This window comes from Sus scrofa, chromosome 14 (assembly GCF_000003025.6).
Source record: "Sus scrofa isolate TJ Tabasco breed Duroc chromosome 14, Sscrofa11.1, whole genome shotgun sequence".
Classification (NCBI taxonomy): Eukaryota; Metazoa; Chordata; class Mammalia; order Artiodactyla; family Suidae; genus Sus; species Sus scrofa.
Window position 1 is genome coordinate 114,982,501 of NC_010456.5, and position 26,515 is coordinate 115,009,015.

General features: G+C 46.6%; 1 protein-coding gene across 1 annotated transcript in view; it reads right to left on the reverse strand.

Annotated features, from left to right (window-relative positions):
- The window catches only part of COL17A1 (collagen type XVII alpha 1 chain), a 48,331-nt gene extending 23,097 nt beyond the window's left edge, over positions 1 to 25,234 (reverse strand). The window contains exons 1-20 of the mRNA XM_013983710.2: positions 24,745 to 25,234; positions 19,801 to 19,863; positions 17,540 to 17,584; positions 16,428 to 16,532; positions 15,315 to 15,446; positions 14,504 to 14,551; positions 13,562 to 13,597; positions 12,450 to 12,497; positions 10,687 to 10,830; positions 9,324 to 9,482; positions 8,708 to 8,779; positions 7,301 to 7,372; positions 6,454 to 6,522; positions 5,214 to 5,375; positions 4,760 to 4,840; positions 3,575 to 3,619; positions 2,133 to 2,354; positions 1,326 to 1,544; positions 882 to 911; positions 479 to 505 (exon numbers count right to left, since the gene is read on the reverse strand). Coding sequence (XP_013839164.1) covers positions 479 to 505; positions 882 to 911; positions 1,326 to 1,544; positions 2,133 to 2,354; positions 3,575 to 3,619; positions 4,760 to 4,840; positions 5,214 to 5,375; positions 6,454 to 6,522; positions 7,301 to 7,372; positions 8,708 to 8,779; positions 9,324 to 9,482; positions 10,687 to 10,830; positions 12,450 to 12,497; positions 13,562 to 13,597; positions 14,504 to 14,551; positions 15,315 to 15,446; positions 16,428 to 16,532; positions 17,540 to 17,584; positions 19,801 to 19,852 — 1,768 coding nt within the window. The 5' untranslated portion in view covers positions 19,853 to 19,863; positions 24,745 to 25,234. The remainder of the gene's footprint in view (positions 1 to 478; positions 506 to 881; positions 912 to 1,325; positions 1,545 to 2,132; positions 2,355 to 3,574; positions 3,620 to 4,759; positions 4,841 to 5,213; positions 5,376 to 6,453; positions 6,523 to 7,300; positions 7,373 to 8,707; positions 8,780 to 9,323; positions 9,483 to 10,686; positions 10,831 to 12,449; positions 12,498 to 13,561; positions 13,598 to 14,503; positions 14,552 to 15,314; positions 15,447 to 16,427; positions 16,533 to 17,539; positions 17,585 to 19,800; positions 19,864 to 24,744) is intronic.

Consider the following 26,515-nt stretch of genomic DNA (forward strand, 5'->3'; position numbering starts at 1 on the left):
CTGGTGGCTTTTGCCCCCAGCCTCCTGGGCTAAGATCCTTCAAAGAAGGCTGCTCACCTGGTGCAGTGATTCCTGACCTGGTTCATCAGAATTAACCTGCGGGGAGGGGCCCAGTCCCAGAGCATCTGATTCCCAGCAGGGCCCAGGAATCTGTATTTCTCCAGCTCTCTCTGGGGTGTGCAGTAAGAGCTGTCCTTTGGAGCTGGGGAGATGCAGGCCTGGGACACAGGTCTCCTTGGGATCCTTGCTGTGGGAGCCCCTGGAAAGGGGCCAAGGACTATGCTGCCCCAGAGGTGTACATGAAGCTCTCTATTCCCCAAAAGCCTGAGGGTCTACAGGATTCTCTGCACCTCGTGGTCCTCTCCCAGGGGAGATGGCCAGGGTGAGTGCAGGGTACATTTTCTGACTCTTGCTGATTGCTTTACACCATCAACCTTCACTAGCATTTAAGGTAAAAATTTCCATATGTTCTGTTTACCTTTTGGACCTTGGCTTCCCATGTCACCTAAAATCAGAAAGACATGAAAACTGTGAGATGGGGTGAGAGCCCAAGGGCCATTCTCTCCCAGTGTCTTAAGGCCACGTGACAACACATAAACAGCACTTCAAGGTGAGCTGGCAGGTGGCGTGGCTTCTTCGATCTCTGTCTGTGTCTCTTGGACATGTCACTGAGCTCCTCTTAGATGATGCCTTAGTTCCCTTCCCCTTCTAAGATATTCTGACTATAAAGCCAATTCTCAGCCCTCTCAACAAATTCCGTAAAATCTTTCCATTGCTCATTCTTCAATTTGGAAAAAAGAAAAATTTTCTAATCCTCCCAGAAAACCCAGCTCCAAGTGTAGGAAATGAGAGTAGGAAATGGGCTTCATCCAATGTGATACCTTTAGGGCCAGGGCTTCCTCGGAGGTTTCCTACAAGAGATGATAAAACCTGAGTTAGCTGCATACCGTCTCTCTCTCACTCTCGCATGTACACATGCATATACATGCACGCACGTGCGCACGCACGCGCGCGCACACACACACACACACACACACACACACACACCCTGAAGGGGATCACCATGGTCTGGCGGGAAGAAACTGAGGCTAGGACTAGCAATCAGATTCTAACGTGCACAGGTTGTGTGACCTTGATCTTGGGCAGTTCTCTCTGTGTTTCAGTTTTCCTAGCCATAAAATGGGATTACAACACTGATCTTCTCTCACTCCCAGGGCTGGCAAGGCGGCTGGATGAAGGGAGCTTGAGAGTGCCCTGAATGAGTACCACTCCACACATAGGAGCTGGGACTGGGAGCTGCTGGCCCTTTCCTGTGATGCACTCACCATTTTCCTGTTCTGCTATCAGCTTGGCCCACACATATTGCCAGAGGTCCTCCTGACTGTAGCCATCAAGTCCAGATTTCCCCACATCTGGCCCCGTCCTGGGTGCAGCACCCTGCACAGCATCCTGGCTGCTCCTCTCCATCTTCTCGTAATGCAGCAGGCTGCTCCTGACCTTCTCCAGCTCATCCACACGTGCTTTCAGCTTCCTCACTTCCTCCGCTGAAAGGGACACATGGAAGCAGAGTCAGCTGCAGAGACCCCAAAGCAGTGCCTTCCAAGTGCACCCTCCCTCCCTCCCTCCAGGGGAGCCTGAAGTAGGGGATCTGGAGTTTATAGCAGCTATTTCATGCCACGGGGACATTTGGCTGGAATATTTACATGGAGACAGTCTGTTTTGTCTACCAGCAGGCGAGCTGCTCAAAACTGGAACGGAGCCTTGAAGGCTGGCCATCATCTGAGGTGGTAAAAGAGCTGGTCCCCACTCTCCCAGGGGGCTTGTTTGAGAGCCAAGGAATATGGGAAGTAAAAAGTCTGTGAAAGGTCTGCCCTGATTATTCAAGGCAACCAGATGCTTAGAATAGGCTGCCACAGGGACTGGACAGGACTCTAGGCCGGGAAACAGGAGCTGCCTAGAGTCCCAACTCTGCCACCTAGTGGCTATGGGACCTTGGCCACTTGCCTCCTGTAGCCTGTTTCCTCACGTGCAAACAAGGGGTCTGTACCTATGGTCTGGGGCCCCTTGGCCCCAACACTTGGCACCGATTCCCACCTATCTTAATGGGCATTGGGGTCACTGTCACTACGCACCCAGAGCGATGAGGCCAAAGAGCAGCCCCAGCAGCAGCAGCCAGGTCAGCAGCAGACCCAGCAGCCACTTCCACCAGCTGCACCAGGAGCCGCAGGGGCACCAGACTGGCGCTGCCCCCCACATGCCTTTGCCGCTGCCAGTGCCCCCACCGGCACTGCCAATGCCGCCACCACCACCGCCACCACCACCTCCACTGCGGCGGTGGTCGTAGCCATGGATGTCTGTAGAAGAGAGGGCAAGGGTAAGGTGAATGCCAGTGGCTCGGGCTCTCTTCCCTCCAAAATTTCTGACTTTTGTTGACTTCCTGCGGGCCTGAGTAAATGTGAACATGGCTTTCTGGTTCCTGTGTGGCTCCTGGAACGAACACAGGGCCGTGGCTGGTGAAGGGCAGGAACCATGTGACCCTGAGAAGGTCATTTAACCTTTTTTTTTTCTTTTATGGTAAATCTTTTTTTTTTTTTTGAAAAAATGTTGGAGTATAGTTGACTTACAATGTTAGTTCCAGGTGTACAGCAAAGTGAATCAGTTATACATACGCATATATCCATTCCTTTTCAGATTCTTTCCATATGGGTCACTACAGAGTATCGAGTAGATTTCCCTGTGCTATACAGTAGGTTCTTGTTTCTCATCCTATTCTGTACACAGCAGTGTGTATATGTCAATCCCAACTTCCCAATCTATTTCCTTTTAATAAAAGATGCGGTTCAAAGTTGACCTTCTTCAGGGGATGTTGAAGGACATGAGATAAGGCATGTGGAGTAATCAGCAGAGGGTATAGCAGAGCCAGCACCAGGCTTAAAATTCTTGACTATGAATGTGGATCCGCCACAACCTCTTGCATTTTACTAGTCCAAACCTGAATAGTTCCCATCTCCACGTCTCAGTTTAGATAGCTCTTTCTCTATAATCCCCACAGTGCCTAGATTTATACTCAGCACCTAAGGGGTGGCCAGGACTTTTCTTTTTTTAAAAAAACATATATATATTGCATCTAAAATGGGCTGACACCCCTTGATCCCAAGACCATGGGAGCAAACTAGGAAGGCACGTGTCCTGGTGATGTGTGTGGTCTTAGTGCCACCTTGAAGCCCATGCGGGCAGGGGGTAGATAGTGGTCCATAAGACACAACAGTAACCCTGCTGTGTTGCTCCTGCCATGTCGGCAGCCCTGGACCTACAGGCAGGCAGTGGGTACCCAGCAGGGGCAGTGCAGCCTGTGAGCTAAGCTCCTTCTGTAGCCCTGCCCTTGCCCCCAGATGGTGCCTCCCCTTCCCTCCACCCCCTTCCCCCCATACCATTTGAAGACCTTCAGAGAAACTCTCCCACATTAGGTGGCTCATTTATGCATTGGATCTAGGCTAGGGGGCTGCTATCAGTTCCATTCACTATAACCAGTCCCTTTGGCCCCATCACTGCAGGACCTGCTGTTCTCACCCACCTGCAGAGGTGGCCTTGCCCTTTGTGGACACGGTCTTCACATCTCCTGAAAGAGAAACAGCAAGAACACTGAGCTTTTAAATTGTAGGAGCTCACAAGACAGCCCGTGAGTGGACTTGGGGCAGGGCTTGAAGTAGATAAGCCCCAGGCACCTTGTGGAATAGCCCCATGGCAATGTCCACTAACTCAGTCCTCACGGATCACACGTTTGCAATAATCACATTGATGAAGACATGGCTTGGCACACAGTTCACAGTGGGAGAGAACCCAGTGTCACAACCTTCTTGGGACCTTAAACTTCTAAAGCCCAAGATGTTTTTGGAGAACCACCTTAGGGGTAGCCATGGTGTTCAAACAATAAATGTGCTTGTGAGAGATGACCCTTGATTTCTTGGTTAAGGGACTTTGAACACAGGCCCTAAACTGGGGTGGAGGGAACAGAAAGGCAAAGGTGGGCTTGGAGGAGGGATCCTAAGTCCAGGATGCTGCTTGACCACTGAGGTTGTGGGCATGTGTGGAATTTTCTGGGGAAATTGGTTGTAGGTTTCACCAGATTCTGAGAAGGGTGTTTTGGCTCCACAGCTCCACCTCCACCCCTAAAATGTAAGGAACTACTAACTTGGAAGACCTAGTATCAGGCCTTGAGAGAGGACTAGAACTGATTTAATTTGCATTTGAAAAAGATGTTCTATGCCTCTTGCTTTACTGACTTCCTTGAAGTCAGTGATTTGGAGACTTTTGTAGGCCTCAGAGCAGGGAAGAAATGTGATTTTCCAGGACAGGATCCAGATATTTGGGAAGGAAAAAAAAAAAGGAAAAAAAAAAGAAGAAAGAAAAGAAAAAGATAAAGCTTGCAAGTGCTTTGCAAAGCTTTTATTAGTTCTGAAAATTATGGGAGGACAAGTAAGGTGAGAAAAATTACAACTGTGGGCTTTAGATGTGCTGTGGGAAGGCTTTGCTTCCATCATAAGCACACACGAATCAACGAGGGAGCTTATTATAATGCAGCCTCTGACAGAGCAGGACTGGGCTAGGGAATGCAGGACTCTGCATTCCTAACATGCTGCCAGGTCTTATGGATACTGCTGGACCAGGGTCACACTTAGAGTAGTGAGATCTTGGAAGATAAACAATGACAGATAGATTGGCCAAAGTCAAAGTGGACAGTGATCAGATTTGCACTTACCATTAGCTTCTGCCATTACGTAGGTGTCAGTGGTGTATGCAGCTTGTTTTTCCTTTTTCAGGGTATCCTCTGAAAAAGAAGCTGTGCACACAACCCGTGATAATCCCCTCTCCCCACTCCTCCACCCTTGCCCCATATCCTCTCCTGCTTGTGGAGGTAGAGGGTAGTCTGATAGGAAGAAGGATCTGCTTTTTGTGGGTTAATTCCCTAGTCTGGGCCTATGGGTAGGAGACCTGCTGTTGCTGAAAGACCCCTCTGAGAGCTCTTTGCTGGGATTTTCCTGGCTTGTCAGCATTCAAGACAGATGCTGGGACACCCTATTCAGCAGGCATTTTTCGTTTGAATGGGATGACTGTGGTTTCATCATTCAAACATCTCAAACCACCTTGCTGGGACATCTGCCTATATTGTTGGTCTTTCTTCCAAAACCCGAGTACCATGGGCTCCCACATACTTGCAGTGACGCTGGCAGGGGAGGCCGTAAAGACCTTCCCACTGTCTTTGGTCATGATCAGCAGCTCCATCTCCTTCTTGGCGGGCACGTTGTCTTTCTCCAGGATCAGGAATTTACAGTCCTTGTGCAAGAGGTCATCGTTCTGGATGCTTGTGGTGCTGGCTGTAGAGGAGAGAAGTGGGTGAAGAGGAAGGAAAATGTGGCAGGAGAAAGAGAGGGAAGAAATGACCAGAAGAGGGAGGAGAGGAAGAGATGGAGGGTGGAGGAAAGAAAGGGGCTTGTGAGTGTGTCCGAGGGTCTCCTCTTGCTGACAGCGGTTACTAAGAAGCATCTTGGGGACAAGGGACACCTTCCCTTGCCTGACTGGGCTTGGCCATCAGGTGGTTGGGTCAATGTCAGAAGCGCTGGGCGCTGGCCTAGGGGGCTGCCTCCCACCTAGATGTTATAGGATCTTCCGTGAATGGGCAAAGTCACCATTCAGTCAGGCTCCTCTTTAACTGGATGGGTTCATTTCTAACTGTGGGACTTAAGTGTTAGCATCCTGGGGGGACTTTTCCTGAGCACCTCTCCACCTAACATATACACACACCTGTCTCTCTACCTCCTCACTATGTCTGTCCTTCAAGTATGTGTCATTTTCTGTAATTATTCTTGTCCACTTGTTTGTTATCCACCTTTTTGACTGGAACTGTCAGCCTTGTGAGGGCAGGAATCTAGCCTGCCTTTTCTATTTTATACTCTAAGCACTCAAAACACTGTTTTCTACAAAGCAGGTGCTCAGTAAACAGTTTTTGAATGAATTGGTAAATGGACGGAAACACCAGGATTAGAGCAATGGAAGAAATCACCGTGTGTCATGAACCTAAGTTGATGAAGATTCTACAGAAAGCAGGGAGGGTGTGGCAGCCTCTGGGTGGGGGGTGGTTCCCAGGCCCCTGTGATGGGTAACCTGTGACCAAACCAGGGGCTTCCAACAAGGGCGGGGGCTGGGCTGTGAGGGCCTGACCCTGGGCAGGCATGGAGGGTGGAGCTTCCCGGCCCCCCTGGACAGGGAGGCCAAAGCAAAGCGAAGGGCACGCCCGTCTCTGCTGATTCCTGGAAACAACTGAGAGGCCCTTGAGGTGAGTCCCATTTGCAGACCTCGGACCACCAGTAGGTTATGTCTCCTCCTGCCATGTGTCACCAAGGAGTAATTTTTCCTGTGTGCCAGCGTGCCCCAGCAGCTGGGGATAGCACTCACCCGCAGAGGTAGACACCCCGGTGCTCACGACGGCAGGGCTCTGGGGCATGTTTTTCTTCACACCATACGCTGCAGGAGAGGAACCAATGAATGATCAGGGCCAGTAATGGGTGGGGGCAGCTCCATGCTGCTAAGAAGTAGCCTGACTAGCCCTGGCAGAGAGGCAATCTCTTCAGGTGAGAGGAAGATAATAAGGAATGATAATAAATAATGGGATCAACTTTCTCCAGCCATCGGGGCAGCAGTGAGTTTAGCTGAAACTTTTCTTTGGTATAATCTTTATCCTTGTTGGACCATTCCAAAGGCCACCTCCTCCACGCAGTCTTCCTAGGCCCTCCCACGTCTCCTCCCTTTCTGAACTCCTACAGTGCTCAAACCTGCTCTGCATGGCTTGATTCATGCTCTTATAGGATCCTCCAGGTGTTTCATGTATATTAAACTTTCTACTCCAACTAATCAGTAGGAAAATTCAGGGAAAAGTCTGAGGCTCACACCTCTTCTGTCCCCTCTCCCCCAGATTTGCACAGAGGGTACACCATAAAGTCAGCCAGATGATTGATTGTCAGTGACAGTGGGCCATCAAGGACAGCAGTGAGACATGGGGATATCCAGGTGACACCCCCTAGCAAAGCTCCCTGCAGTTTCACTCATGTCTGAGCCAGCAAATGACTGAACTTGGTACCTCTGTGTTAGGGTGTGGAGGGTTGTTCATTTGGTGGGAAAAGTCAATTCATTTTTAGGGACATTTTGGTCCTTCTAATTCCATCATTGAACAGGGGTATTATTGTGAGTTACAGCTGCAAAGAGCTGTAGCTTCCCAGCCCGAGGCTCCAAACCCGTTTCAGACCTGTGGATGTGGTGGCCGTGCCATGGGAGAGGGCGGAAGAGCTGGGGGCCAGATTGTTCTGCATGCCGAACACTGTGAGAAGAATGAGGACAGGTGAGTGCAGGTGCATAGATGAGGCCCCTGGGGTTAAGTCAGCACCCCCAAGACCCCCCCCCAACCACTCTCATGACAAAGGACTTTGCATATGGCAGATTCCCAGATGTTCTTAGTTCCCATGCTCTTAGTGATACAGTAATTTTTTAATATCCCACCTCCTTAACCCAGGACAAAATTTCTAAGGTCCATTTGGTGAGTAGTTAAGTCCACAGAACTTAATCGTGGTAATTAGAATAGGATCTGATAGATGTTGCAATAACCCTCAAAATCTTTAGATATCCCAGGGTTCCCTTTCTTGCAGGATCCTGGGGTGCCTTGGGGCACAGTGTGGGAAATAAGAACACAGACACAGCAGAAGCCGAGAGGCACTAACTGGGCAGGACCCTAGCTTCCATTCTGACCTTTCCGTCTCCTGACTCAAACACATAAAACTCCTCTTGCCCTCATTATGATTTCAAAGGCTGGTTATTTGTTGGTTTGTAAAAATGTGCAGAAGCTTACTCCTCCCTCGTTAACAGCTTCTCTTATTCCATCCCGTCTAGTGTTTGGGGCACAATGTCATGGATCTAATATCAGCCCACCCTCCTCAGTCAGTGCTTTGCAAAGTAGAAGAGCAAAGGCAGGAGGAACATAGCTTGAACCTGGTGTCTTCTGGGTTTCTAGTCAACTGGAGGTGTGAAAATCGGAAGCAGATATGCCAGCCAAGGGAATAAAGAAGGGATAGTAACATTAGTAATAATATTAGTCAGGCTATCGCAGAGAGAAGGCAGATTCATTTAACAAAGGATATGGGCTGGTCATTCATTTATAGAGAGGCTAGGTACTATGATGTATGTGAGAACTGAGTGAATAAATACTTCTTCAAAATTATCAAATATTTGCCTTATTTGAGCCCCCAAGTAATTATGATACATATTAAAAAAAAAAAAAACTTAGGATCTTTCTAAGTTAACAATGCTTTCCACCTAAAAATATCCTTAGTTGTTCCTTGCTTAGCCCCTTTACTCCCATCTCTCCACCTCTTCCATTAAATAAAAGGACTAGCACAGAAATAAGCACATAAATGTGGTCTCTGGTGCCCCTCCCCTTAGCCCTTTCCCTTGGGGATGGAGCTAGGTCAAGGACGGAGGGCAGGCTCTGTGCCTTCTAATGCAGCTCCTTGGCGGCCGCTTCTGCATGGCCATGTGCGTGGAGGAAGTCCATGAGGATGGACCGCTCGTCCACTCAGGAAGGACATCTTCCCTAGAAGCCATTCCATTCTCCTTACTAGGCGAGAGCATGCCTAGTTTTCCCAGGCTGGCAAGAACTGACCTGAGGAGCTGGTGCTGATTCCCGGGTGCAGAGTAGGGGAGCAGGATGCCATGTTATTTGGAACTCCAAAGACTGAAGGGAAAGGGGAAGGCTGGTAAGAGGGTGTCCACACAAAACAGGGGCGAAGAAGCACCAGAAAAGATGCCAGGGGAAAACTGTGATCTTGTCTTACAGCACAGAACAAAACATTAGTCTGTGGTGTGCCTTGGGTTGTAGGTTTGTCAGGCCTTGAGTGGGCATCCATGCCGGCCAAGCCCCTCTTGTGTGTGACCATTTTACAGAGAAGGCACCTGAAGCCAAGAGTTAATAAACAACTTCTTAAGGTCACATAGTTAATGCACATGGAGTGAAACTAGGTTCCTTGTATCTGTTTTCATGTTCTTTCCCATTACATTTTTTTTATTTGATACCTTGTACTATATAGTCCTTACTATAGGGGACCCACAAAAAGAAATGCCATAGAAGTTCCAGTGGAAAAATCTTGGGATGCTTGGTCACAGAAAGCCCCTCTAGGAAGTCTTGGGGATGGCGAATGCCGGGGTGGCGGTGGTCATTCAGCTGCAGGGTCAGGGGTGGCGGGTTCGGGTGGGAAGGGATGTGCGTGCATACCACATACCTGATCCTGCAGAATAGGCATTGGTGTTGAGGAGGGATGAGCTCTGGGTTGTCATGTTGTTGTGATAGGTGCCCATGGAGGACCCTGCCGGCAACGTGGAAGACCACACGTGGGAGGGAAGGTTGGCATCCAGGATGGTGGCGTCATAAGTGCCAGACACTGGAAACAGAGACAGATCCACTCTCTGTGCCAGGGGAACCCCATGGGCTCAGTTTGCCAGGACTTTCCTAGTTTTAGTCCTGAAGGTCCCATGTCCTGGAAACTCCCTGAGTTTGGAGCAAACCAGGACAACGGTCATCCCATTCCTATCTGAAATCTTGGAGCGGGTGAAAACTTATCTCTTGAATTAGAATTCTTGATGGTTCACGGTGAAATTTGAAGTTGTAAATTTTGCTCCAGCATCCACCCGTTTCTCCTTCTAAGCCCCACTCCCCACCTCCTGGTGGGATGCTCCTATCAACCCCCTCTCTCTCTGTCAGCGATGCTGTGGAGCAGTGATTCCTTTACCATACAGTTCCAGGCAGAGGGTAGCACAGGTAGGGAAGCCCTCAGTTCTGAGGCCACCACATTCACAGGTGACATTCTTTTCCAGTTAAACCCTCCTTAAACTTTCCTGTGTGTCAACCAGACCCAAGGTGCTTTGGATACTTCTTCAAATCTGAAGCCAGTTCTGCCCCTTCATTATAAGAGAGGGAGTTGGTCACAAAGTACCCAGAGGTTTTGGTTTTAAACTGAAAAATGAAAGATCATGGTCTCAAAGTTGTTTGTTTGTGTTTTTTTTTTTTTTTTCCAGTAGTGAATGAGAGGAAAACTTCACAGCAGAACTGGCTTCTTTATCTCCCCCCAAGGGTCTGCTTATTCATCTTTCTGTCTCCCACAGAACCCACCCTGTACTTGGTAGGCACGTGATATACAAACGCTGAGCTATGCTCACCCTGCCTGACTCCCCTGGAGGCCCTCACCTCAACATGGGCAGTGGCTGTGTCTGTCTTGCTCATTGCCTTGCCCCAGTGCCTGCTGCCTGGCATAGAGGAGAACTATAACAAACCTTCATCAGGTGAGTGGATGAAAGAAAACACTACAACTTTCTTCAATATTCTGCACTGGGGGACCTGGCCAATACTGTCCCAGGACATGTCAAGAATCTCCAGGGAGAGGATCTCTAGGATCTAGAGCCAGACCGTAGCTGGCACTTGGGATGGTTGACCAGTAGGGGTGGAAGAGTGCAGCCCACACTTTCATGCTGTAGGAAGAGCAAATGCGCAGTACTTTTTGAAGTTGCTGCTACAGCCTGAAAGGCCTGCCTGGGCACCTGCTGCCTTGTTCCCTTCCTGACACAGCAACCTGATGGAGGGGCACTCACCTGACTGGGAGCTCGCCGTCACCACTCTGGTCTCCACGGTGCCTTTCTTGGGGATGGGGAGTGTGTTAGAGGAATTCCGGGTGGGGCTCACGCTCGCTGATCGGCTCCCCTTGAGCAAACGCTTAACATCATCCAATTCCGTCCCTATAAAAGTGTCCCCAGATTTTTTATTAGGCCCAGGACCCCTTCCTGAACTCGAAGGCAGTAGAACTGCCACAGTGTTCTGGATACAAGGAGGACAAGGCAGCCACTTCACCCACAGGACATTTTTGGTTAGCTTTACAATTTTTGCATTTTGTCAATTTATAGCACTTATCAACCTGACAATCTGTAATATGAATGGCTTCATAAATACAGTGCCTCTACAAATTCCTCAGTAGATATTTCCTAATTAGGTCTCATCAGAGACCACAGGGAAGATTCTGCAGCTAGAAGACACTGCCACCCTGGATCCAGGGAATATTTATACCCAGGACAGCTAGAAACCAGACCTCTTGAATCAGATGGTTCAACAGTGGTTTATTCTGTGCACAGGATGCCTCAGATCCAGGTCTCTGACCTTGTAATGCTCTGGAGGGTCAAAAGGAATTTGTGGCTCATAACTCTTAAATGTTATACTGCTTTCCTGAGAGTTGATTTCAAGACCCTCTGGCTGATCTCCTTGGTAGTGGGGTTATTCAGTGTAGTAAGCACCCTGTGCCTTCCGGAGAGGAGAGGAGAGAGGCATTGTACAAAGGCAATGCGTCAGAGGAGACAGATTTGCAGACACCAGGTGCAGGAGGACGGCCCAAGTACTCCCTCTCCTGAGAGCTCCATCCTTTGGGCTCAGCCCCCTCAAGCCTAGAAGGACTCAAGTGAGACAGCGTTAGGCCTGGAGTCAGACCCCATAACCTGGGCTCTGAGCTCTTCAGGTTAGTCCCAGTGTCTGATTCCTGAGCCACTCAACCCAGCTTTTTCTCCTCCTAGTCTTTGTACTTGGCTCCTGCCCATTTGGGCTCATTTCAGAATGGCAAACAGGAGAACAACACAGTCAGCTACAGAGACTGGGGAGTTCCCGTGTGGCTCAGCAGTAACGAACCAAACTAGTATCCACGAGATGTGGGTCTGATCCCTGGTCTTGCCCAGTCGGTTAAGGATCCTGCATTGCTGTGGCTGTGGCGTAGGCCAGCAGCTGCAGCTTCAATTTGACCCCTAGCCTGGGAACCTCCATATGCCACAGGTGTGGCCCTAAAAAGCAAAAAACAAAAGAAAAGAAAACCAGAGACTGGGGAACCCCTGACATTTGAGATAAGGTTCAAATTCTCACACTCTACTTCTGACCCTTCTCTACTCCTAACCACCCCACTGGGTCCCTTCCTGCTCCTTCTTCAGCCACACCAAAGGTTTCTCCTGTGTCTCTGCCGGCTCATCTCACTGAGCCTGTTTGATCTACCCTCCAGTCTCCTTCAAGCGACTAACTAACCCAGGAAGACTTCTCTGCCCTCTTCCTCATTTCCGAGTTATCTTGGTTGGGAGGTTTACTGCTTCCTCTTAGCCTGTGAATTACTATGCAGCAGGGAGCATGACTCAGTTCCTTACTCCTACCCTTTGCACCTAGCCCAGAGTCCCTGTCACAGAAGGCTTTAGACAGGTCACCTATGATTGAGTGACTGCACACACACACACACACACACACACACACACACGCACGCAAGCACATGCACACACACACACACACACACACAGCAATAGCCCTGGATCCTTCATAAGTCAGGGGCACTTACATCGGGTGGATGGGGATGCACTCTGCAGTCGGACTCGGATCTCGCTCTCTGCACAGGGGAAGAGATGGAGAGGCTGTGAATGGAGGAGCTCGGCTCACAGCCCAACACTGAGCTCTGAGGCAGATTAATCTTTGGGCTGCTCTGAGATCTATGGGTCCTGGGAACAGAAAACCTAGGTGTGCCCAGAATGAGTGCTGCTTAGAAACAGGTGTCCTCTCTGCTGACCCCAGCTGCCCATGCATACCTCGCCCTCCTGGAGGAGAAACCTGAGGCTGAGCCCAGAGGCTCCAACATAAGTGCAAGGACCAACCCCTTCCCCAGTGCCTTATCTCAGTCACCAGAACCAAGCTGCTCTCCTGTCTCCAGGATTTCTCAGGCAACAGCAAGAGAATTTTAAAGGCTTTAGTGTTTACTTAGCCACTGTGGCCTCTTCAGGGCAGGAAGTGGGTGGTTTAACATTATTGGCTTCAGGTGGAGCATGGGTATCTGTCAACTATCAGCCTAAAGTTGGAGGTGGTTGGTATGTGTCTAACTTTTGAGTTACTGATGTAACAAGGCCCCTGGAAGCTTAGAGTGGTCATGGAGAACTCCCAGAGCCTATGAAAAATTCTGCCCTCAGCACAGCCCTGACATGCTCCTCCCCATCCTCCCCAGATCTATCAAGGGCAGCTTTCTCCAGGACCACATCCCTTCCTAGGGTCTCATCTACCGGCAGTAGTGGAGAGTGAAAATTTCTCATGGAGCCTAGTCCCCTGGAACAACTTGAAAACAAGGGGCTTGTGCTTATATTTGCTGCATAAAGGCAATCACAGCAAATCTTGTTAAAGTCGCCCAGGAGACCAGAAGTGAAACCAGATCTGACGCCAGCCCCTTCAGACAATCCACAGCAGAGCGAACCACTTCACGTGCTTGCTGGGATCATCATCAAAGTCTCCCCTTCCCACCCTGATGGAGCCAGCCGAGGATCCCCAGAGGCTACAAGCATCTTGAGGGCAGAAACCAGGGCTTATCCATTCTCTATGCCTCCCATGTCCTGGCTCATGGCTGGACAGGTTAGATGCTCAGAAAATACTAGTTGACTGAAGTGAACTGAACCCAGGGACAGAGCTCACCTCGTGTTTGGCTCCTTCCTCTGGTTGAAGAAGATGCTGAGAAACGAAAGTAATATTAGACATATATAAGAGGTGGCATGCCAAGTATTTGTGACATGGGGGCAGATCTAATTGGGTGAGGAGAGGAGGAGGTTGTTTTCATAGAATGTTTATATCTAGATAGAAGGATGGTGGATGCTTAATAAATGATACCTGCATAGCCAGAGGGCAGAGAAAATTTTGTAAGCCGCATTGCATTTAGGGTATTGAGTTAGCACATGAATATTAAGGTGGCTCACACTTAGCGTGTTCGGTTAACTAAAGTAACTATCTAGGAGCACATCCATTTGGACTAGCCGACCACACTGATCGAATGTATCGAAGGACTGTCAGGTCTTTCCTTTAGTTTTTTGTTAGAGACTGCCTTGGTTTTCTCACTGTAGGCAAATAAATACAAGAAATTATAATCACTGCATAATCTATGATCATATAAATTCACATGCACAGTGAGAATCCAAGAATATGGACTAAAGGTTCACGTGAAGATACAAGCTAGGGTTTTACTTGGCATAAAATGTGCCCCTTTGAGGCTGCTGTGGTGGAATTGCTGGGATGTTTGGCATTTGCGTGTTCTAACCCTTGCTCCCCTTTGCTGGGAAGTCTGTGGGCACCTTGTGGAGGGAAAAAACCCTATGATTATTGCTTGGTCTTAGGGCTCATCCATCCAAGTCTGAGCCCTATATGAACAGCATGGCATTTCATGAGCGAAGACTTATGACAGCAAGCTCATGTGACTGACCCTCCACTTAAGATGCTTCAGGATAAAGAGCAAAGGAAGAGGTCAGCAGTAGTTAAACTTCTCTAGAGGAATCCACTCAGTTCATTTGTGAACTCATGAGGTTCCCCTTTCATCCCTACCAGGCGTGCTTGACCATTTCTTCAGAAAATAAGGATAGGACATACCAAATTCCTTCCGAGGGTATTCTGGGGAAGAGTTGCCACTGGAGCTCCCTGAAGAGAGGACAAAACATTTAGTACAAATGGCCATTTAAGTCCAAACGACTTCTGAGAGTGGGTCGTTTCTGAACTTCCACAGCCTGGGTGTTCAGTACCAGATTTAAACAGATGTGCTTGTGGCCCTTCCTTCTGGTACTACTCTACTTTCGTGGGGCAAGGTTTGAGCCCAGGAGAGCAGGAGGTTTTCATTTCTTTTTTGTTTTCACTTCCTCAACTGCAGTTGCCCTACACAGTGCTGGTGACCTGTCTCTGTCAAACAAATGTGCCACTAGCACCAGGGGTTTTTGACCCCATGCAGCTCATCCCAAATGTGGACGTTAAAAGAAGAGATTGCCCAGGGCAGAGCAGCAGGAAGAACCATGGTGACACAATCTACCTTGCCTGAATTTGGGACTCTCCCTAACCCTGGAGCCCTGGGTCAAACTCATTTACGGGGGTACCCATCCTTTAATCCTGCTACTCCATCACTGGTACCCATCTCCATTCACCATCAAGCCCATTTGCTGCCTGGCTTTTTTGTTTTCCACTAAAACTGCTTCTGCGGATCACCAGGAACTCCAGTAACCTTAGGAGAAGAACCCAAATGTCTTCCTCTCACTGCCTCCTCCTTCTTGACCATGAGCTCTCTCTGTCTTTTTTTGGCTGTGCTCAAGGCACATGGGAATTCCCTGAGTCAGGGATCGAACCCAAGCCAAGTCCTTATCCACTAGGCCACCAGGGAAGTCCAAGAGCCTAGTTTTCTCTTAAAGTCTGGTACCTTCATATGTTCCATGGCGGGTGACATGGGTTTTCCTCTCAAAGGTTGAGCCTGGAGAGTTGGGCAGCGTGGAGGCAGGCGAATGGGCCCTCCTGTAACTGGAGGTGGAGGCATTGCCTCGGGTGCTTCCACCTAGGAGTGGGGAAAGGCGTGAACCCTTAGAGCACTTCACAGATTGACATACAGTTGTACCAAGGACATGCAGATTGCTCCTAGTAAAAGAGGGCCCTGTGGAGGGTGGTCACAGGACTTCAGGAGAGCATGACTGAAAGGGTTCACTTCAGGGTTCCCGCGGATGCTCAGAAATGGAGGTGGGATTATTGCCACTGCCCTTCCCCTGCTGATGGGAAGGTAGAGAGGTCCTCCATGTCCATGGCCAAAGTGCATGGAACGATGAGGCAGGATATTTCTCATGTAATCGTAGAGCACTGCTGGGTGGACCAGAATACAACCCCATGTGAAGTGCTCCGGGACAGGTCAGGGAAGACGCTGCTCTTGGCCAGCCCTGCTGTTTGTATGTTTAGTCTTCTCTTTAGTGTCACTCAAAGATTTTTTAAATGGCTTGACAGGTTAACATGTGTGTACGTGTGTGTGTGTTCCCTGCTTTGTTTTGCTTTGTTTCAGTTTAAAAGCTCCTATGAAGGAGTATTCCTCTGGGAACAGCTGGGCCTGCGTTGGATACTTGCCCAGTGGAAACCCAGCGTGGGATCTTATGTTACCGGATTTTCTTAGTGCAGTAATCCAGTCATTAAATTTCTTTTGTTGTTGTTGTTAATTCAAATTGTAAACCCTCAGACGTGCACATCCTTTCCTAAAAGAGATGGCTTAAAGAGAGTAATTCAGTGGGAAAGGAGTCATCTTCCCAGGAAGGCTTCTTAATTAATTATTGTTATTTATATTGGGGACATAATGATGACTGATCCCATTTTAAATAGGCGTCAAATGCAGATAATTCGAAAGCTGCAACTTCACCGACATGTGTGTTTTTTCCACAGCTCTTTGGGGGCATTGAGAATGGGTGACAAACAGCGGTAAAGGTCCCTCTCCAAGTAGGACTCTCTCTCCCTGTCCGTCTACCCTTCCCCCAGCCCCCCTCCCCCAAAGAGCACTTACTGGAGTTTATGTAGCTGCTGCTGCCATGCATTAGGCTCTGTTTCTCCAGCCGGCTCCCTCCACCAAGAGAACCTGTTTTAGCATAGCCATTGCTGGTCCCCCCTTCTGCAGAAACAAGGAGCAGGTGACAATTTATAGACGAAGTCAGGGCAGAGGGTTTCCTCCTCTCTCCCTGCCCCTCAGAAGCCATCCCTGGCTTCCCACTCATGACCTTCTTGGTTTGGGGCCCTGTACCACCTGTGCTGTGTGGTGCAGACTTTTCATTTTGTTTAGGACAGAAACGTCAAGAGCAATATCCTAGCTGGTTTAAATTTCTTTTCCTGAGTAGAGCATAGCAAGGTTGCTGATTAGGAAAATTTAAATCTTAGAAAAGTTGGTGAGCGGTAAGAAGCTCCTTGAGGCCAGGGCCTGGGTTGGGCTTGCATTTTTCCAATGCCTGGTCAGTGCCCTGGCCACGACAGCCACTGGAAGTGTTGGAAGGGCAAGTGACAGCTCTGTGTTCCACCTGCCCGCTCATCATTCTCCAACCTCATGTTGGAGGGTAGATCTCCCCACACCCCTCACAGAGCCAGGCTTCTTGGGGGGTGCAGGGTCAGTTTAAGGGCTCAGATCTCTATTATAGAATCCACTAACCCTAAGGCTCCCACCTTACCCCAGAAAAAAAGTGGATTCAAACAGAAGCCTGACTGTGGTTCCCTCCTCCCACCCCATGACTAGGCTGGATAAGACTTCTGATATTTCAGTGTCCAGACCAGGCAAATCTATAGACACAGAAGGTAGATTTGTGTTTTTCAGGGGCCGGGGAGAAGAGAGGGAGGGTAACTGCTAATGGCCATAGAGGTTTTTTTCTTTTTGAGCAACAGAGATGTTCTACATTTAAATTGTTGCAAAGGGGTTGCACAACTCTGTAAATACATTAGCAGCCATTGAATTATCCACTTCAAACTGGTGGATTTTGTGGTATATAAGTTAATGGCAATACAGTTACTAAAAAATAAATTTCAGATGTTCTGGACTTGCCCAACTGGAAAGTGAGTGCCATGAAAAAGGCTACACGTGGAGCCCCTCCCACAGGGCTTACTGAGAAGAAAGCTTTCCAGATTGTCACTTACTTGGTGGTAAGGACGTAAGTCTTGTAGTTACTGTTTCCGTGATAACTAGGAAAAGACACAGAAAAGATGAGCTCTTAGGTAATGCACTGAAATCCCTGAACTTTGGCAAGGTCTCATGTCTGTCTTAGGCTCAGCACATTAAATTAGGTTCAACATAGGTTTTTATATATTTTGGCTTTAAGGAGTGTGATCTGACCCACCGTATAAGCACATAGGTACAATAATAATGGGACTTAACCTGCCTGGAAGGTAAGTGCATATCCCTTTGGAAACAGAAGTAGTTAGTTACCAAATGATTTGAAAAATGAGTCGTCTTGCAGTAACATCTTTCATACAACACTTAGATTTAGTCCAGGCCTGGATTTGCCTTTGAAGGAGGGCCAGGTCCTCAGTTCACTCGCTTTCTCTGCCCTGTCCCTTCTAAGCCCTCACCTAGTCCAGCTGGGGCCGGTACATCATCCTGGCTGATTTCACTGGGATGTGGATAATTACCTTGAAATTTTTTAATGAATTTGAGGGTGTCTCAAGGACATCATAATTCATTCTAAAATCTTCAGGGCCACCCCGAGTGTGAGGAGATATAGGAAAGAAGGGGTTGGTAAGTCACATTTGGTGCTTGGTGAAATCATGGATAGACGAACATCCAAGACAGACTTGAAGAACTTGTCCCTTTGCCTGCCCAACCCCTCACCTCGAAATTGAAAAGGCTCCAAGTGATGGTGAGTCTTTATAAAAGTGTTTGTCATTTTTTAAAAAACACCAGTTAGAACAAAGACCTCTTGCCTTCCTGCATCACTCTTTCCCCTACAAGAGCGTGGGGAGGTGGGTAGAATCACAAAACCATAACTGGGCCAATTTGGTGCTCTGTGACCATCACCAGTACTTCCCCTCTGGGTTGGCCATCAAGGAACTCCTATGTAGCTGAGGTCACAGGTCTCTCAAAGCACATGTCTCCTGCACGCTGTGTGTGCACATGCCCAAGTATACGTGTATGCATGGTGTACACACAGGTATGGTGGCTGAAAGGAGAAAAGGATGGAATAAGATGATGAGGCATCACTTTGTTCCACTTTAAGCTGTGCTGCCGGCAACTGCTCCATCCCACACTGGTCTTACTGTCCCTACCTCTCACCCTTTCCTTCTTCACCCTGCATTTTCCTGTTAGTTCAGTTGTCCTCACAGGAACATGGGGTTATGAATGTAGCAGAAGCAGTGTTCCATGCATAAAAGCAAATGGGTTTTCAGACTGAAATGGCAGCTTGAGTTGAATAATAGTCCTTGAGCTTTCGCTAAACCTCTTGTTGTGTGGCCCTCTGGGATTCTATGACACATAAAAGTAAGTTATTTCTTAACCTAAAGTTCTAAGTCTGTGGAGCCAGAATTTTTTTTTTTTTTATTGGAGATATATGAAAGTCACAGGATAAGTGAAAGAGTTAGAGCTGCTTAGGGGACAGTTTAAATGTCTCTGAATTTATCATTTGGGCAGTTTCACAAAAGAAATGTGTCTGTTTTCAATTTTCAGTGTAGATTGCAACTATGACACTAGTTTTATTCCACCTTGGTCCCTGCAATAATGGAGACATTATTCTTTTGGATTTCTCTTGCCCTGTGTCCCTAAATAAGGACACAACTAAGTAAACTATGGCAAATTCATTTAACAGAATATTATGAATTTTTATGAATTAAAAATTTTGGTTATAAAACTATACATCAAAGGGGTGATTTTCATCTTTGAAGAAAAAGCAGAACATATTTTGATTACACGTGTTAAAAATCAACAAAAAGGCAAGAAATTGGAGGAAATAGTCTATTTAGGAATACATTTAAAATAATATGGTGAGAAAAAAAAGCCAAAAAAACCCCTAAGAAAAAGCTAAAAGCAAAAACATGAGAAATAGGGAGTTCCTGTTGGGGCTCAGTGGTTATGGACCCAACTAGTATCCACGAGGATGCGGGTTTGACCCCTGACCCCGCTCAGTGGGTTAAGGATCTGGCATTGCCATGAGCTCTGGTATAGGTCACAGACACAGCTCAGATCCCACAATGCTGTGACTGTGGCAGAGGCAGCTATAGCTCTGATTTGACCCCTAACTTGGGAACTTCCATATGCCACAAGTGCGGTGCTTAAAAACAAAAAACAAACAAACAAAAAAATATATATGAAAAGGGGGGAAAAGCTACAGTAGTTGTAGTAGAATTAGGACTTATTTATTCTTTCCAATTTTTTATTACTTTAACAGTGACATATATCATGCTCTTACTTCTTTCAGTGACTTCAGTACCATCTCGTTTGTTTTTCTTGGTCACATCCATACCATAGCCACCTATGGAAAAAGCCAGAAACCATGAATGGCCATGTCTGTTACCATCACTTTTCATAAAGTATAGGTCCCTTTTATTCAAATGAGAACCAAAACTTGATTCCTAGAATTCAAAGCATAATTCTTTCATGTGCATATTTTAAACTAAGAATCATTGCCACTTTTATATCAATTGGAGAGTCATTTAATGGTTCCACTTTGAATTCTATTTCTTTGTATTGGGATCTTTTCTTTTCAGGATCTAATTGATCAGGCTGCCCCCTGCTGAGCATTAAAGGTCTCACATAGAAACATAGACCTTTGACTATTAATTTCTCCTTTTTTTTGGCTGAAGTAACACATAGATGAGGGGTATGTGTCAAAGCACTAGTGCTTTTAAGTAATTCATTTTGATGTATCCCATAATGTTTTGTGTTCTAAATGGAGCTTTATGAAAATAAGACATCATGCTACATTATTTAGAGTTCGATGTGGGAATGATGTTTGATGGATTGAAACCAGGATAAAAATCACTATAATGGTCACATCTGTGTGGAACCTGACACTTTTCACAATATGAAATTTTCTCTTCATAATACACCAGCCCTACAATGCTTATTTGCAGCCATAAGTAGGAAAAACTTATGAAGAAAATCAGTGTAAAATCTATTGAAACATGTAGGAAAATACGTATTTGTACATGTCATCTGTGTTCTCACTCTGTTATGGACAGAAAAGTCATTGAGATCTTCTCCACCGAGTCCTGAAGGGTGGAAAGGATGAGGCAAGGCTAACTTAAGGGGTGGAGCTGAGTTGGGGTTCAGGTATAAACACACAAAGGATGAGAGCAAGGATCCCAGTCCCAGCTGGGAGCTTTTGGCTGTAGCGCCCAGTCTCAGGCTCTACACGGACTTGAAATCTGGCTTTCCCTGTAGTTCTCTCCTCCCAGCCCCACATCATCCTAGCTTTTCTTTCGGATGAAGTTCAAATTGGATTCTAGAATTCTGGAGCAAGCTACTTCCATGCAGTATACTCCTTTCTTGAAGATCTTCCTTTTCAGTTTTTTTCTCCTGCCTGGTGATTTTAGGGTCTACTTATCCATTAGGTGCAATGGGCACAATGCCTAGCCTTATACTTTTAGGGGCCACAAAATGTTTTTGTTTGGGGGTTGGGGGGGCATGTCCATAGCATTTGGAAGTTCCTGAGCCAGGGATCGAACCCGTGCCACAGCAGTGACCCCAGCTATATCAGTGATAACACTGGACTCTTAATCCACTAGGCCACCAGGGAACTCCCATGTTTTAATTTCTTTTAAAATCAGAAGGAAAAATGAATACAACTCAATCTGGATTATAGTCTTCCAATGCAATTATAAAATATAATTTTAAAAAATTTTTAATGGAGGAAGGGCATTCACAAAGGCAAAATTGTCCAGGGCCCACAAAAGTCCTAAGGCAGCCCTGGGAGAAAATCAAGACCACATAAGACCAACTGGTCAACTACCCAATGGAATTCACCAATACCACAGTTAGCTTCAGGGCCTGATCATGTGTGCCAACTTCTTGCTCATCGGAGTTTTTTAAATGCAGCTCTAGGCAAGGAATGAGGCATCATGGAAAAACTCTTGGCTGCATCTGCAGGTATGTTTCCCAGAGCCAAAGAGGAGGGGCTCCATAAACAATTAACAATGGATTCCAGTCTCATTAAAGGGTCAAACCTAGCCTGAGACTGTTTCTGCATTCCAGCTGTTTATTACCTGTATGACTTATGTCATGTCAACCCACGTACAACCTGACACCCTCTTTGAAATCCTTTGTTTAAGCATTAATTGCTTTTGGTATCTCTGAAGCCCCCCCCCCCCTTTAAATTGGTCATTAGCTGTGACCAGGAGGCATTTTGGAAATTAAATGTTCAAATGCACCTGGCTGCCAGGGGAAAGCCACCTAGGATGGCACCTGAATTGATAAGAAATATTATCCTGAAAGGAACTATTTATAACACTCCACGGAAACTTTTACTTCCCACTAAGTTATTGCTTATTATGATCCTTTAGTGAAAGTTGCTACCAGCAGCTGTGAATTTGGGATTAGCTGGGTTGATTCTACTTGAAGCCATCAAGGCAGACTGATCATAGCTCTGTTCGCTGAGTCTCAGCGTCTAGGCAGCAAACCTGGCAAGTGTTTTCTTGTTCTTTCTGAACCTGGGAAGGTAATAGACATTTCTAGGCACCTCCATATTTTTCTTAAGTCTGGAGATGAAGCCTTGAGATCTGCAGCAAAAAGCCAAGCATTCCTCAATTGGCAGAGGGCACAGGGAGAGAGCCTGCCAAGAAATCAGATGCTCTCCTCCAGGGCCTGGGGGCTCCTCACTGGCCAGGCTCTGAATAGAAGACCTCCTAGGTAGGTGCAGGCAAATTGGTTCTTGCCTCTCTCTCAGCCTGGAGGCCCTAAATGCCTGTATCCTATGGCCTTATAGAAGGAACTCTAGGGCCTGAAATACACAGGGCAGAGTCCTGCTGACTTTGCCAAAGCTTTCCCAGATCGATGGTCTGGAATGGCAGGGAAGTGTTGGGAGATGGAGTCCTTTAACTCAAAGGTAAGAGGAAACTTTCTGTGAGTTATCAAAAGGAAAATGATGGGTTGAGGCACAAACCTGGAAGGAGATCATCCCACAGGGCCTACTGCTTTCCCACAGGACTTCCTTTTTAAGTATTTTAAGTGCCAATAGGTTTTTAAAAAGTGTAATGTAAGGGAAAGCAAAGTTACATGTCCAGGCGTGTACCTGAGCCTGCCTCTCCCAGCAGTGCCTACCTGTATGCCCTCCTCCGAAAGCACTACTTAAGGTCAGGAAGCAGAGTTTTAAATTTCTTAGATGTTTGGGCCACTTTTCGAGAGCTGAGGGTGAGCAGGTCATTTAAGTTCTCACTTCCAAAATGATGCTAATTTCTATTCATAGTTCTCAGGGGCTGCTTCTTGAGTATTTCATAGTTAATGTTCTTTTGAAGATGTTGAAGTGGTCCTGGGTCATTTTCTTATGTAAGACAACACCCTTCAAAATCATTTTTCTATCTTTATGTATTTCCTCCCTTTCTCCTTCACTGAAATGATTTCCCATCCACCTAAAACTATTCCAGTGATAAGGGGGTATAACATAGGCATAAACAAGGCCAAACTGCTGGAACCAACAGGAAACTGTCTCACTGATCTTCTCATATAACAACACATGAAACACTTGGGTTTTGACATAAAGAAGGGAATGGAGAAGCTAAGTGTGTCTCTATTTTCTATTTTAGAGATAAATGTTCCTTTACTCATACCTGTTTTTACAAGCTCCTGTTACTCCAATATCTGTACACTTTATGTTTTAAAACAAAATAGCAACAAAATAACCAAAGTGTGAGGAAACCACCTGTTAGCCATTGATCTGTTAACACAGAAGGGCCAAGCAGTTTGCTGGGCAGGACACCCATACCCTAGGACTGACTGTCCCAGAGGTTTCTGTTTCTCTGCACCCCTAGCAATGGGTTCACCCGCTTGCTGTGTTTGGCATCCTCCATTTTTGTTAACTTGCGGGTAGCGGAGCTAGGGCTCTGGCTTTGTAATTATGCTGCTTGTTTACAGCCATGTTTGGTTAAACCCTGCTGCCGCTACATGGCGAATGAGCCAAACCACGCAGACTTCTCTTGCTCAGGCACTATATTTAAGAGTGTGTTGGTTCTGAGGTGAGATCAGTTTCACCAACCTGAGTTTCTACCCAAGCTTGAAGCAGGACTCCTTGCTTTAACTGCCCCCATGGAAACTCTGATCAGATTTCTGTGGGTGTTTTGAAGAGGCTGAGAGTAAAGCTGCCCCCTCTGATTCCTGGAAGGGCTCTGTTGGGGGCTGGACATCTGCTTAGTTTAGTTCCCACTTAGATTTGTGCCTTAGCCCTATGAGAGCACACATGGGGTAAGAAGGAACAATTCCACTTTCCAAATAAATTCCTTTAAAAAAAAATCTCACTACATTTTATGGACAGAACAACTCCAACTATTAGACTGCTGATTAGCTGCTTCTCAAAAGAAGTGAGGAGCCAGAGGCTTTGCCTACATGTTAAAAAGTAAAGTGATAATTTGTTAGTAGTTTGTGGGGTCCAATGAGATACCTAAACTGGTAATTCTCACCCTAAATACTTTTTTTTTTTTTTGGTCCAAATTTGTCAGTAAAAGCATAACAGAATTTTCTTTCTTTTTTTCCTGTTCCAAGTTTGACTCCAGGAAGTTCTTGGATTAATCATATCATTTCAACTATTTCACTTTAGATTAGGGACACTAAATGTGGATTATGATAAATAGCAGTGTTCACTCAGCCCCTTGAGCAAAATCGGAGCCTGCCAGCATAGCCGCCTGGGTGGCACATCGGTTCTTAGTGCCCTGGGGCTGCTTCTAGAAGCCCTAACTCACCTACACTTCAACTTTACCTCTGAGCAGTTCTCTGCTGTCAAGGGGAGAGAGGGAAAGAGAGAGGGGGGGAAAGAGAGAGAAAGAGAGAGGAGAGAGAGAGAGAGAAACTGAGATTGAGAGAGAAGAAATTATAAATGCATCGCATTCTAAATAAAACAACACAAGTCATTTTACAGTCCTTGAAAACAACACCCCCAAAAATCTGGCCGCTAGCACTCATTTTATCTCAATTGGCCTTTGTCTTCTTTCCCTCACTGAAAACTTTTCTAGTTCGTTTAAAAGACCTACCCTAAGTAGAACACATAAGCCAAAATAATCATTTATGATCAATTAATCACTTCAGTCAGAACACTGGAAACTAAACCACCATCATTTCACATTCTCTGACAGACATTTAAGTTCTCAGTGGCAAACCTCAAAGTCTCATAAGAAGAGAGAACCATCAAATTCCTCCTGTTACTTACCTAGTTTGAGATGCTGAAGGAATCGGAAACAACGTTGAATAAATGCCCCTCTCTTTCCTCTCCCGACCTTTTCTTCTAGACGTTTGCCGTTCCCACCTTTTTTTTTTTTTTATCCAGACCCAGCCAAGGTGTGTTAGAGCTGAGTGATCTTTCAAAAATGTTCACTTCTTCTCTCCCCCTTGTTTCTCTCAGGTCTCTGCTTCCAAACAAGTCCTGACAAAGGTGTGTCGGGGTTTACAGAGTGACTCCACCCTTCCAATTATCTGACACTTGCTGGATTAAAAGAAAAAAAAATCTGCCTCCAGGAATCAAACTTTATAGGAGGCAGAAAGCTTTCTCTAGTTTAGGTGAATTAACCATTTACGGACCACGGGGAAAGGAACAAAAGTTCAGCACAAAGGAAATGACCTTTTATTACTTCTCCTTAACTCCTACAGCCAGAGAACTGTCACAACCTGGTATTCCCCTCCCTCGCTGCCATGCGGAGCCTGAATCCCAATATGCATGACTCATGGTATACAGCCAGGCCTGTCAGGGGCCTGTGGTCAAGGTCCAAGCCTGAGCCCTAGGAAACCTGTGAAGTTGACAGATTTCTATTCAAGATCCGTTCCTTCTTTCCCTCATTCTGACCCAACACAGGTCAAGCCTACCTGGAGGAAACAGTAGATGAACTAATTCAGAATAAGGCCTTAAGGATGATAGAGTTCCCTGGTGGTCCAGTGGTTAGGATCCAGAGATTTCACTGCTGCAGCCCAAGTTCAGTCTCTGGTCTAGGAACTGAGATCCCACATCAAGCTGCTGCATGCTGTGGCAAAAAAAAAAAAAAAAAAAGAGAGAGAGAGACATTAATAACTGAAAATGTCGAACAATTAGGGTTCATTTTTATAAAAAGTTAACAGATACAGTAATGCTGACTCCAAAGAATGATGTGAGTGACAGGATTTTAGGCATGTAGCTGCCTAATAGTGGAGAGAGATACTGTTGGGGAAATACTGTTAGGGACCTTCTTGCCCCTCAAATCAGCACCCACTTAATCACCATACATATAAAGACATGTGTGGACTCTCAGAGGCCCTGTAAGTCCAGATACACTCCATGGAGCCATTAGACTTTTCTAGAGGGCCAAATTGCACCAATCTAGAAAGTTCTCACAAACACCTGGATAGCATCTGGCTTTCTGGAGCCCCTAAAGACTAACTTGAGACCTTTGGTCTTAGTAATATGGGAAGTATGATCCTGGAACACACTCAGATGATTCTTTGGAGCCATAATATATTCTTGGGACCCAATGCCAGGTTTGGATTCTGTTCTAAGGCCTCATTCCAAGACCCTGGAGGGGAACTGTGGGATTCTCATAACATGGTACCCACGCATGTCTGCATCCTCCTACTGCGGGAACTTACACCGCATGGAAGGGTAGCAGACTCCTAGGTACCTCCTACGAGGTTCTCACCCCTAAGCTTCCAGTATTTCTGCATTGAAGTCACACATATCAGAGCCCTTTCAGTGGTCTAGAATATAACAGTATTGTGTTGTTGCTTTCTAGCATGTTCTTGTGTTCCCTAAATAAATACTTCCTCATCATGTCTGCTGTCAATCTCATTTAAGAGCATTGAAGAATCTGGAAGATGGAGAACTTTCAGCATGAAACTGATATCATTCTGCCTGACTCATTCACTTATTCATGAATTAAACAAAAATATCTTAGCCCCTGCTTGGATCAAGATATTGAATGAGAAATTACTGGTGAAATAGAGACATATTCTCAGTT